Source organism: Leptodactylus fuscus, chromosome 6, assembly GCF_031893055.1.
Source record: "Leptodactylus fuscus isolate aLepFus1 chromosome 6, aLepFus1.hap2, whole genome shotgun sequence".
Taxonomy (NCBI): domain Eukaryota; kingdom Metazoa; phylum Chordata; class Amphibia; order Anura; family Leptodactylidae; genus Leptodactylus; species Leptodactylus fuscus.
The window spans coordinates 103,869,784-103,882,423 of NC_134270.1; the positions used below are offsets into that span (position 1 = coordinate 103,869,784).

Genomic DNA, 12,640 nt, shown 5'->3' on the forward strand with positions numbered 1-12,640 from the left:
TAGAGAAAATGGGTAAACCGCTGAAAAATTTTGAATTATTTATATTTGCAAAAATGTTTAATTTTTAATTGTCTATAAATTAAAATATTGTTCTGTTCATGAGGGGAAAACACCTTTTAACGCCTTCCCGTCGCAGATATTTTTTGACTTACATTTTTGACTCTCCGTCTTCCAGACACCATAACTTTTTATTTTCTCTGTTCACAGAACCATATGAGGGCTTAATGTTTGCGGGGCAAATTGTTCGCCATAATGGTACCATTTAATATTCTGTACAATATACTGGGAATCTGGATAACAAAATCCAGAATGGGAGTTGGCGAAGAGTGCATTTGTCCAACTTTTTTACAAGATTAATTTTTACTACGTTCACTGTGCAGCCAAAATAACATGTCACCTGTATTCTATATTTCTCTACGATTCCTTGGATACGAACTTTATAGTTTTATCTACAGTTTAACCTCTAGCATGTTATTTATTTTGCAAGGCTCGATGTACTTTTTAGTTACAGTATACCATTTTGGGGAATGTCTATTGCTTTTATATTTCCCCTCCTCCCCCCCCCCCCTGCTATGGTGTTCATCGTACAGGAAAAATATCTTTTGATGTTTGTTGACTGGGTGTTTTTGGACACGGATAACTAATCTGTATGTGTTTGACAGTCATTTTTTGCCCAACTCAAAACCAACTAAATTATCGCAAAGTGCCAATACGGCAATTTAACATTAATACTGTGCAGATCCACAATTGCAGGCAGTTACAGACCCGAAAAATACAGTTGTGTGAATGCGGCTTTACTGATCTTTCAATAATACAAACAACTTTGTACTGAAAGGTAGTAGTGTTCCACAGTGGTCCCCAGACAGTACTTTATGCTCCACAGTGGCCTCCACACAGTATTATATCCTCCACTATGGGCCCCCACAGTATTGTATACTCCGTTGTAGCCCCCCCCCCCCCCCACAGTATTATATGCACTATTTTGGGCTTCCCCCCACAGTATTATATGCTCCTCAGTAACCCCCCCCCCCAGGGTAATGTGTGCTCCACAGTAGCCCTCCACACACAGTATTATATGCTCCACCGTAGGTCCTCCCCACACAGTATTATACTTATTCTCTTCGTGGGGCTGCAGATAAGTATCGTCCTCCCTCTTCTCACTACAGCCGCCGATGACTTCATGCCTGCGTCGGGGCAGAGGCCTGACTCTGCAGTCAGTATATGCCGCAGACCCGCAGCCTACACTGACAGTCTTCAGCTCTATGTTCATTTGCAGCTGAAAGTGATCGCTCACTAACTGGGAATCCTGTACCGTATTACCCGTTAGTAAGAGATCTGGGTGATCCATAGGATCACTAACGCAATTCATTGCAAAGTTAATGCATTGAAAAACACCAGCACTGTAATAGAAGTATATACCGGGCCACCGGCCCTGGATTTTATTCAGGTCACCGGCGATCTTCCCCATTATGGCAGCGCCTATGCGTTGCAAGGAAAATGGTGCCTAGGTCAACTATGATCCAGGTATCTGGAGCCTTATAATGCCCGTGATCAGTGCAGGCATTACTGCTGAGTCTTTGCTGTATAATATAGCAAAGACCTGGAGGCTATTGTGGTTGCTCAGTTCCTGATTGGCTACCATATATAAATACCTGACATCTGCTGTAGTGGTACAGGGAATGTCTAGAATCACATGCTGTATGAGACAAAATTTTCTGAAAAGTTAGTGACTATTTAAATTCGTAACCCATTTATTGGATAAATTCATTTTATTAACTTTTGTGGTGCTTGACAAATCTCTGAACAAAAGTAATAGTACTAGGAGTACCAAAAACTCCCCTTTCCTTCTCTACAAAGGATTTCCTGGACATGCTTACTGGATGTTGATATGCTCATGCTAGGTTCACACTGTCGCCTGTCAACAGATAGGTGGACTTCTAAAAAAAAAAAGCAGTTAAAAAGAATTGACTATAATGGGGTCTTAAAATTAAAACTGGCAGATGAAAAAGCACTGCATGCAGGACTTGTGTCCACTATCATTAGGCTGACCGTGCAAATGAGTCTTTAAAGGCAGTGACAGAATTTTTACCAAGGATACACTGGTACCTTCTTATATTTTTGTAGCTGGTTATTGTCCTTATTCCTAGACATCCCCAGCATGCACACACTTTAGTTTCTGCTCAGTTTTTGAGCATGATATATATATAATTTATATTTATTTATTTTATACATTTTAAATTGTGAAAAATGGGATAAAAAAAAGTTCACCTGGTAAGGATTTGTGGGAGGGTCACTTATACTTATCACACATCGACCTCCAAAAATTGAATGGCAAAGACCAATCTAAATTCTGTGTAATCTCTTTTCTGCAGGTCTCTGTGTTCTACAGTGATGCCAGAACATCATTTCACTTTGGAAAGATGCTGGACTCACCGTCTGGGCAGTACCAGGACAGTTTCTATGGATCCTTTCAGCACCCGAGAGCAGCAGTGTCTGGGTCACAGCCTGTACAAAATCGAAACCAACCAGCGCTGTCGACTGTTATCCCTGTCCCCAAACACAGGTCAGAGGAGGCACTCTTGAATTGTGCTCTTGGAAACCAATGTACACAGATATATAAATTGTTTATTTTTCAATAATTGTGAAGTTGAACACAAATAAACAATAAGAACAAAATAGGCCGCTGCAACCGCAGGGCTCAATATGTTACCAGCAATGGGATATAAACCAGGTGCGTAACAAGCAAAGAGGTGCGGGGCAAGAGTGGACAGAAGTCAGGACAGAAAGGTTTGGTTTAGAGATTGTACACTTATTATTGTACTCATGCTAAAGGACTCCCAGCTTGGGTATACTGATCTTGTTGCTATACATTGACCATATAGTGGTAGATACTGGCTCTACATAAGGCTCTCCAGACCAGAAAGGTAAATAAAGCACATGAAAACCTTTTAGACTTACAGGTGAGGTCTGATTGTAATAACTCTACATTTCTCATCTTCCATTTGGACCGCTATGACAGTTCTTGCCTGATGTGACTTCTCTCTGTCACATTTGCAACACAGGCTTCTTTGGGGGCTCGCTTTCCTCCATGCATCTGATCACCTACTCAAAGTCCACAGCCTGCTGCTACCCCCAATAAAATATATAATCTAAAAATCCCTTGGAAATGAATAATACCCCATGTGCGTTTTACATGTAGTAATGTTCAGTCTACCTTAATACCTAATGTGTCCCCTAATTTGAGTTTTGAATCTGAACAGGTATTAATGAAAAAATGTTTAATTGTTTACAAAGTTAAACATGGTTGGTTGTGAGAAAACCCCTTTATCAAGCTCCCAGCTGTCATGACTAGGGTTGAGCTGATCTTGAAATTTCAGGATCGTTTTTAAAATTTCCGATCATTTTCTGTTCAAACCCGATCCCAATTCCGATCCCAATGCAAGTCAATGGGAGTTTTTAAATAATCGGAGATCAGATTTAAAAAACGATCCTATTCATGTAGTCCAAAAATTGTTTAATTGTACACGCTGTGTAGTGATTAACCGCCTCCCCCCCCCCCCCCACCGCTTACCTGCACAGCTGCAGCTCCCAGTTCTTCTTGGTCCGGTCCTCTGTCCTTCACATGTCTTCAGAGCGCCCTGCGCCCCCCCGCCTCCCTAGACTAGTACTGTAGAGATGCAGGGAGTAGGCGGGGCTTGGTGCGGCTGGAGAGTGTGGGCGGGGAGACGTGAGTGCATCACTCTCCTCTCCCCTTCCATTACCCGCTCACACTCTAAGCCCCGCCTTCTCTATACTACTAGTCTAGGGAGGCGGGGCGCAGGGCACTCTGAAGCCACATGAAGGACAGAGGACTGGACCAGCAGAGGGCAGCAGCAGCAGGTAAGTTGAGCGAAGTTCACAAGTAGATAGATATTACTGTACATTGACTTGTCTAGTAGATAGACAAGTCAGTGTACAGTAGTATCTATCTACTCGTGAACTTGCCTCGTCGTCTTCACAGCAGCGCAGCACACAGTGATTTACCGCAGTCTGCCACTCTTCTGCTTCGTCCCTGTTTTACCGTATATTCAGTTGAGTATACGGTAAAACAGGAACGAAGCAGAAGAGTGGCAGGCTGCGGTAAATCCATAGGAATGAATGAACGTAGCCGGCATGCAAGGGGTTAAGTGGCCGCCCGCTTCCATTCATTCCTATGGGTGCTAAGCTTTTCCCACAATGTTTGGCCAGTAGCTAAAAAATAGCATTAACCTACTGTCTCTCCTGCTTTATCTTAAATGACCCTGCACTAGGGCTGGGCGATTAACCAAAATCAAACCTCATCCAGGATAACCAAAGTGATCTTATTCGTTGTTTATTTCAGCTTCAGTTATTGCAGTATTTCTGAAGTTCTATTTGCAGTTTTGTTCTGACCCAAAATGCCCAATTAATCGCACTTTTGATTTAGGTCCTAATTGCCCGGCCCTACTATGCACTACTCTATCCCTAATCCCCTCATCCAATGACATTGACACCCACATACCATCTGAAGTACTGCTTGTTCCCTTCACTCCCCTCAGAGTCCCACCACCAACAACTCCATTGTTAATGGCAAACTCGATACCAGATTATGCCAGCTTAAAGGGGTTTTCCGGGCAATTTTTTTTTTTTTTTACAAGGGTCTGTTAGAGTTATTAATGGGTTAAAAGTGCACCCATATACTTTTAGCAGTGACTTCTAGGTGTCTGTGGTATGATCTGCATTTGTTTACATGTGTAACTGAAGGCTGACTTAAACCATCTGACATTAAGTTCAAGCTCGCATTGTCTCTCTGTTGCTCTAGTCTGTCAGAGGACCCAAGTAACTGAGAGGCGAACCGCTAAAACAGCGGTTACATACAGAGTTTGTGACACCCTATTGGCTATAATGGGGTCCACCAGGTGTCTGTCATGTTTTAAACTGAAACCAGTGGAGAAAAAAAAAGTACTTTCCTTCAGCAACTTTCAGCAGACACTGATGGGAACTACGGTGCAAATGTGATGACAGTCTCTTGTCTTGATCAGTTGCCATCGGATATGACCATGTATGCAGGAACTTTCTGTGGTCTGGCTGTTTTCGGAAACCCAGCCAGGAAAGAGTTAAAATTCTAGTTATTACCAGGGCCGCCGATAGGCCAGTACTACTGCTACTGGCGTCAGGGGCCCGGCCAAATTTAAAAATGGGGGGGGGGGGGGCCGGGCCCCCTGGCCCCCTGGCGCCAGCAGCAGTCATTGTATGTCCTGTTTGTTTCAACTCAGATCTGCGTCCAGAGGACGCAGATCTGAGTTGAACACATACGCGGCTGAAGCAAGGAGCTGACACAGGTCAGCTCCTCGCTTCGCCGCTGCGCGCCTCTCTCCCTGACACATATGCGGCTGAAGCGAGGAGCTGACCTGTGTCAGCTCCTCGCTTCGCCGCTGCCGCCGGCTACCCGGCAGTGTAGACGCGATGTGATGACGTCACATCGCGTCTACAACTGTGCGCCAGTAAGAGAGAGAGGCGAGCAGAGAGCAGCGGGGGAACGAAGGAGAAGGTAAGTCTAATGTGGAACGTGAAACTGGGGGCAGATGAAGGAGAGGACGGCATGACACTGGGGGCAGAGATGGAGAGGACGGCATGACACTTGGGGCAGAGATGTAGGGACATGAATCTGGGGGCAGAGATGTGGGGACATGAATCTGTGGGCAGAAATGGAGGGGACATGGATCTAGGGGCAGAGATGGAGGGGACATGAATCTGGGGGCAGAGATGGAGGGGACATGAATCTGGAGGCAGAGATGGCGGGGACATGAATCTGGGGGCAGAGATGGGGGGACATGAATCTGGGGGCAGAGATGTGGGGACATGAATCTGTGGGCAGAAATGGAGGGGACATGAATCTGGGGGCAGAGATGGAGAGGACATGAATCTGGGGGCAGAGATGGGGGGACATGAATCTGGGGGCAGAGATGTGGGGACATGAATCTGTGGGCAGAAATGGAGGGGACATGAATCTGGGGGCAGAGATGGGGGGACATGAATCTGGGGGCAGAGATGGAGGGGACATGAATCTGTGGGCAAAAATGGAGGGGACATGAATCTGGGGACAGAGATGGAGGGGACATGAATCTGGGGGCAGAGATGGAGGGGACATGAATCTGGGGGCAGATGAAGGGTGTATATGAAGCTGGGGGTGAGACGGAGGGGGGACATATAATTTAAGGGTGACTGTAGGAGGATTAGGATTATACAGTGTGCGGGCACATGAAAAATTAATGAGTGGGCGGAGTCAACATAACAGTGGGCGGGGCTAAATTTCCCGCGAAGCGTGCCGCACATTTTGTCCCTCTTTTGATTCTTCAAAAGTTGGGAGGTATGGGTACAGGGGGCAATGGAAAGATGTTAGAGGGCGGGGGGGGGGGGGGGGGATTGTTGGGACATCGGGTGTGCGGCACTGCGGAGAGGGAACTGGGGCAATAATATATAATATATAAGTTTTTGGCTGGAGAATAATAATGATGTAGGCCGCTATGCTACTAGCATCGCAGCCTGTTTGGGGGTGGGACTTTCACTTTAAAGGAGTGTTCACATTGCGTTTTTGGCCTCCCTTGCCGGGATACGTTGGTAACCAGTCACAATCAGCTCCCCACTTATCCCTGCATGGAGAACTGCAGGCCCCCCTTTTTTTTTAATGGCCAGTTCTTCGTGCAGGGATAAGTTGACACCTGATTCTGACTGGTTACCAACGTATCCCGGCAAGGGAGGCCAAAAACGCAACGTGAAAAAGCCCTGAGGATTTATTAGGAGGGCTCTTATAAATGGTGTTGGCTCTCCATAGACGCTGTCACACGTAGCAAATTTTACCTGCAAATAGAATCTGATTAAGCCTTGTAATGCTGCTAAATAAAGGGAAATGTAATACATAATTGGTATGACGCAAAATAAGGTGGGGGGGGCCCAGACACTTAGGCTGTATGGGGCCCCAAAATTCCTGATGGCGGCCCTGGTTATTACTATATATCCCTCTAGCCTGAGGGACCATAAATGTACCAATGCAATAAGAAATTAACTTGGATATGTGATCAAGAATCAAACTCTTTTGCATCTTTTCTCTAGGCTTGATGAAGCGATAGCAGCGGCTGCGCTGACCAGCTTATCCTCTGGGCCCTTGGTACTGGGAGCAGGAACAGGTATCTGTATGCATTGAAAAATTTCACAAGCACCATAGTAATAGAAGTGCATTTCACCCATGACAGCGTGTGCTGCAACTGAAGTGTAGAATGGCATGGGGTGACTGCTGCCAGACTGAAAAAAATTAATCCTTCTGCAGCTCCACACGTGAGAAAAAAACATTATTTCTAGGGAGTTTTTGTTTATTAAAATATAGCAAAACGATGTAAACTTGGTATCTACATAATCGTAACAACCCGCAGAATATAGAGAACACCGTAAAATCTAAGCCCATACGAAAATGGCGCAAATTAAATTTTTCTCTACTCCATCTCATCTCATTTTGTTTTTGTTCTCCTTAACTTCCCAGTACATTGCATGGAATATTAAATCACACAGTATAACTTGTGGGAAGGGAAAAATTAAAAAAAAATATGGGTTTTAGAAGACTGGGAGTAAAAAATGAAAATCTATAAATGGCTGAAAGGGGAAAGGTTTAAATGGGATTGTCAGGCAGCATCTTATATTATAAACAACATGATATTCAGGCGCCCATATTGGTGATCCATGTAAAAATGTTATGTTGACTTACGAGTTTATTGTGACTGAAGTGGATAGGACAAAATTTATAAATTGTGAAAAATGGTGCATTGATAGTGGGAGGGTCTACACTGGTGCAGTATCTGGGCTGTACGTTTTTATTTTCTTATTTTTTAAACTTGTTTTAATGAAAGTTATACAACATTGCAAATAATGCAGTCAGGAAAAAAACGCTCACAGAGAGCACAAAATAAAATACAAAGAGAATACGGAAAACATAAACAGATAAAGATATGCCACATCGCCACCCCGCCCGGATACCAACACACCCACCACAGCAATATCACAAAGAAGAACAGAGCACAATAGCATCAATAATATTAGGATATACAGGCACAAGGGGCCACGGACACTCCCAGCAGATGCTGCGCCTCATGACGCATCCAAAAGCCGATCGTAATGAGGGAGCAGAGTATTGGGTTGTAGGGGAATCACAGCACGCTCTCCACACCTTATAAAATTTCTGGGGACAACTCCTCCCCTAGTATATAATTTGGTTAAATGGGAGAACTGAATTAATCAACTTCCGCCACTGGGATATCGACAGAGATTTTGGGGCCATACACCACAGGGCGATGGCCTTCCTGGTGTAAAATAAACATTCCTGGAGAAAAATCTGAGAGTGGTGCTGCCACAATTCTTATTCCACCATGCCAAAATGGCATACTTCAGGAGAAAACTGGACAGGCTGAGCTAAGATATCTGCCAAAAGGTCCACAACCCCCCTCTGCACAGTTGGACAATCCCACACCATGTGCCAAAAGTCATCTGGGCTGTATTTTAAGTCACAATTAAAGTAAATTTCTCTTCATCCTGTCATTCTTGCCTTTGAAGAACACTTCAGTCAAAGCTACTTTTGCTAACAGCAAGATTTGTCTGTCTCTTAACTTCATAGCTTAGTCTTCTTTTAAACCGGCCTTGCCTTATAACTCTTCTGCCTCTGTTGTGTTTACAGGATGTCACAGTGAATCGTGCCCTGAGAATGCCATCATTTCATCAAGCTCGAGCAGTTCTAACAGCTGTGAACTCTATACGTCCATCCCCTCAACGCCGTCTCCTCCTCTGCAGCCTACACCGTCCTTGGCATATGCAGATGCTGGCCTAGAAGACTCTGACACCACTCACTTCCTGTTTGGAGAACCTGTGCCCCGGAAGAGGAAGGTAAAGTTACTTATATTTTTTTTTACTTTCCCTTTCACTGTTGATTTCCATTGATGCGTCATATAGACAATTATATCCATACAGAACTCGGGGAGACTAATGTTTCGTTGCCTGTGGAAGAATTGTGGGAAGGTTCTCAGCACATCTGCTGCAATACAGAGGCATATTCGCACAGCACATCTGGGGTAGGTGTGACACTGGGGGGTTGATATGGTTACTCTGGCCATTAGAAACAACCTTTCTATGTTTGGGGCCTGCAGTTCAATGCTGTATTAAACTTTTATTTTATAGAAAGATTTACTTTATATCCAGTTGTTAATCCATATACAAAGGATCCCTGTGCTGGGGAATGAAAAAGAAAAACTTCATTGAGGTCAACAAGGATACTGTTTTTAGGCTGGGTTCACATCTGCATCTGAGTCTCCGTTGGAGACAGTCAAAAACGGCGGAGAAAAGAGTCCTGCACAGTGAGCCCGGCGCTAATATGAACCTGGGTCATTCCATATCAAGTGATCCAAATAGGAATATTTTTTTTACCTGACGTCTTTAGATTTCTTTTATTTTTATTTTTTATGAAGTACAACTTAAGTTAATTACAAATAAAAAGTTTTGAATTTTTTTCTTCATCAGTTAATTTTTATAGACTTCTAAAGTTTTGAAAAAGTGTGAATTTTGGCCTGGTATGGCTTTACATTTTTTAACATATCTTGGGCTAGAATTAAGATAAATAGGTGGGAGAGGCATCATTTTTCTCAGAGCGGTACCGGCTTTCATTTGATATGTCACAAGACGATGTTTCTTTATATTTTGTTTTGGAGAAATCAAATTCAAAATTTTGATGCGCAATTGTGAAAAAAACGTATGTTCTAAAATTGTGAAAAAATGCATTTGTGTTACTTGTGTTCTTGGTTATATTTGTACAGGTTTTCAACTAGGGACCAAATTGGGATCAATTTTTTTTTTAAAAAATTTAAGCCTTGAATCATCTGATTTTATGTTTGTGTGGGCTTCTTCCTTTTTTCTTTTCAAATTACAACTTGCTGAATTCAACATTTATATGCAACAATAAAGAGACACAAAAAACAAATCCCATAAGTGCCAGAATAAATACATCTTATCATCATAACACAACTTGTCCAGCATTTTCAACCTGAATGCATTGAACAAACCGAAAGAAAAGAGCTGCTCATATCCTCAAGTGCGATTTTCTAAATAGTCTCATCCTAATTATATGTTAAAGGGGCTCTATCAGCAAAATCATGCTGATAGAGCCCCACATATGCGTGCATAGCCTTTAAAAAGGCTATTCAGGCACCGTAAATGTTAAATTAAACTACCCCCCCATTTTAAAATAATAACTTAAAAAAAAATGTTCTCTACTTACGGAACGTGCACGCTGGGCGGTCATTCAGGGTGTGTCTTCATCTTCTTCCACGCCTCTTCTTCATCTGACGTCCTCCGGTCCCGTCCTCCTCCGGCGCTTGCTCGCGGACACTGATAAAAAAAAAATAGCCCGGGCGCATGCGCAGTAGCCGTAGTAGAAGCCGCGTGCTACTGCGCATGCGCCCGGGCAATTTTTTTTTTATCAGTGTCCGCGAGCAAGCGCCGGAGGAGGACGGGACCCGAAGACGTCAGAGGAAGAAGAGGCGGGGAAGAAGAAGACGGTGCACCCTGAATGCCCGCCCAGGGTGCACGTTCCATAAGTAGAGAACATTCTTTTTTAAGTTATTATTTTAAAACGGGGGGGGTTAGTTTAATTTAACTTTTACAGTGCCTGAATAGCCTTTTTAAAGGCTATGCACGCATATGTGGGGCTCTATCAGCATGATTTTGCTGATAGAGACCCTTTAACAAGAGTACAAGAACCAATATTTATAACACCTATTTCTACATGTAACAATTATTTATTATCTCACTAAACATGTAATTTATTAAGAAAAATAGTCCAGTAGATAAATCCTCATTCTATAAAATATGAACTAATCAAACAATTAATAGGACATTTTTAAACTACTGGCCTTTTATCATCAATTTGTCCTTTCTAGTGAATGAAATGTAATCTTGTCCATAAGCGCTTACTAGCAATGGCCATTTCCTTTTGTGTCAAAGAGTATGTACGGCCTGTCATGGTGTTAGGCTCCACCTGAGTTAATATCTGATTTTTGTTGACTTGTAAAATGTCTGGTTTTCTTGGATACACAAAGGATGGTGCTGGACCAGAAGGATGCAAAAAAGTCAATTTTATGTCTTCATTTTCACAATCTTTGGAGAGTACAGTAGCCAGCCACCAGCACCGATCATATTCACAGGTCACATAACCAGTTATGTCATCCATTGCCAATCTTGTGCCGCCTTCTACCACTTCATGGACTTCACTGTCATTTTAGACCACAGGCTGAACAGATCTGAATTCAAGATTTTCGGAATGACACTGTAATAGTTATATTTTAAAATATTATCCCATCGCGATCCCAACTTGAATTTTAGTACAGATGTGGCTAAGGGCATAGCAGGCCCATGTGCATTTTTTTGATATTTTTAAATAAAACTTTTTTTTCGGAAATGCGTTTTAAAATTTTGCGTTTGCGTTCACATGGGTAAAATATTAACAAAGATACTCTTGTGACATATTTGGTGAAAGCCCGTATAGTTCTGAGTAGAATGGCGTTTATTTTGTTTCTCTATCTTTTTTCTAGCCTAAGTTATGAGGAGAAATGTAAAGGCAGGAAACACCGAAATTCGCACTTTTTCTGAACTTTGAAAATCAATTAAAAATCCAAAAAAAATTCTAGAATTTTTTTTTCTTCACATTTTGCATTCTCTGACACACTATTACCAAATAACAAAATCTCAAAAGAATTAAAAATATAGAGGGAAAAATCATTGGTTCACTTGACACGGAATGACCCACCTATCATTAGACTTACAGTGTCCCTGTTTACTCTACATCATGTTCCATTCTCTAAGTTGCTGAGATAAGAAATCCCCTTTATCCCTGTCCACAGAATAGCGGCGGGAAAAAGTTGCAGATTGGTGGGGGCTTGACTATGTAGTCCCTACATTCACACAAACATGGGTGTTTTAATTCTGACTGGAGCGGTGGTCATACAGGTGCTCGCCTGTTCCAGTCAATTCAGTGGGACTGCTGGAGATGGCTGAAATACCTGAAACATACCTGATCATGAGCCTACGTGAATGGCACTCCATTCACTTCTATGGCGCTGCTGGACTGTAATCTCCCTCAGTCCCATAGAAGTGGATACCTTCATAATATTAAAATGTACAAATCATTGTCTGATGGAATTGTACACGGTGATGGGGTCTTATATTTAACCATCCTACAGTTCTGTACAAGCCCTGCTCAGGTCTTGAGTAAAGTGCATTACAGTTCACCCCGAAGACTCTTTCAGGGCATTGTAAGGTTAAACAGTTCTGGGGCCATGGGGACAAGTTCATGTCTGTAACCCAACTGGATTTAGAGATATCACTGGTTAAAGTAGAGGTGCATATACTTGCACTTTTACTTTAACTAGTGTATAGGACAGGGATTAGTGACCTCCAGAACCTATGCTGTGGTTGGTACTTTAAAAAATATTTACTTGGCACAAGGCTCTATAATATTTAAAAAGCTGCTCCAGGTAATCCCTTTCTCTCATAGACCATGTAAACAGAGTCGGAGGGGAGGAAGCACTAAGGTGGAAAGCATGATGCGTGG

The 12,640-nt window shown here is 42.8% G+C and overlaps 1 protein-coding gene across 1 annotated transcript in view; it reads left to right on the forward strand.

Moving 5' to 3' along the window:
* The window catches only part of SLC2A4RG (SLC2A4 regulator), a 42,020-nt gene that overhangs the window by 16,815 nt on the left and 12,565 nt on the right, over positions 1–12,640 (forward strand). The window contains exons 2-5 of the mRNA XM_075276939.1: positions 2,373–2,563; positions 7,111–7,184; positions 8,720–8,925; positions 9,010–9,110. Coding sequence (XP_075133040.1) covers positions 2,373–2,563; positions 7,111–7,184; positions 8,720–8,925; positions 9,010–9,110 — 572 coding nt within the window. The remainder of the gene's footprint in view (positions 1–2,372; positions 2,564–7,110; positions 7,185–8,719; positions 8,926–9,009; positions 9,111–12,640) is intronic.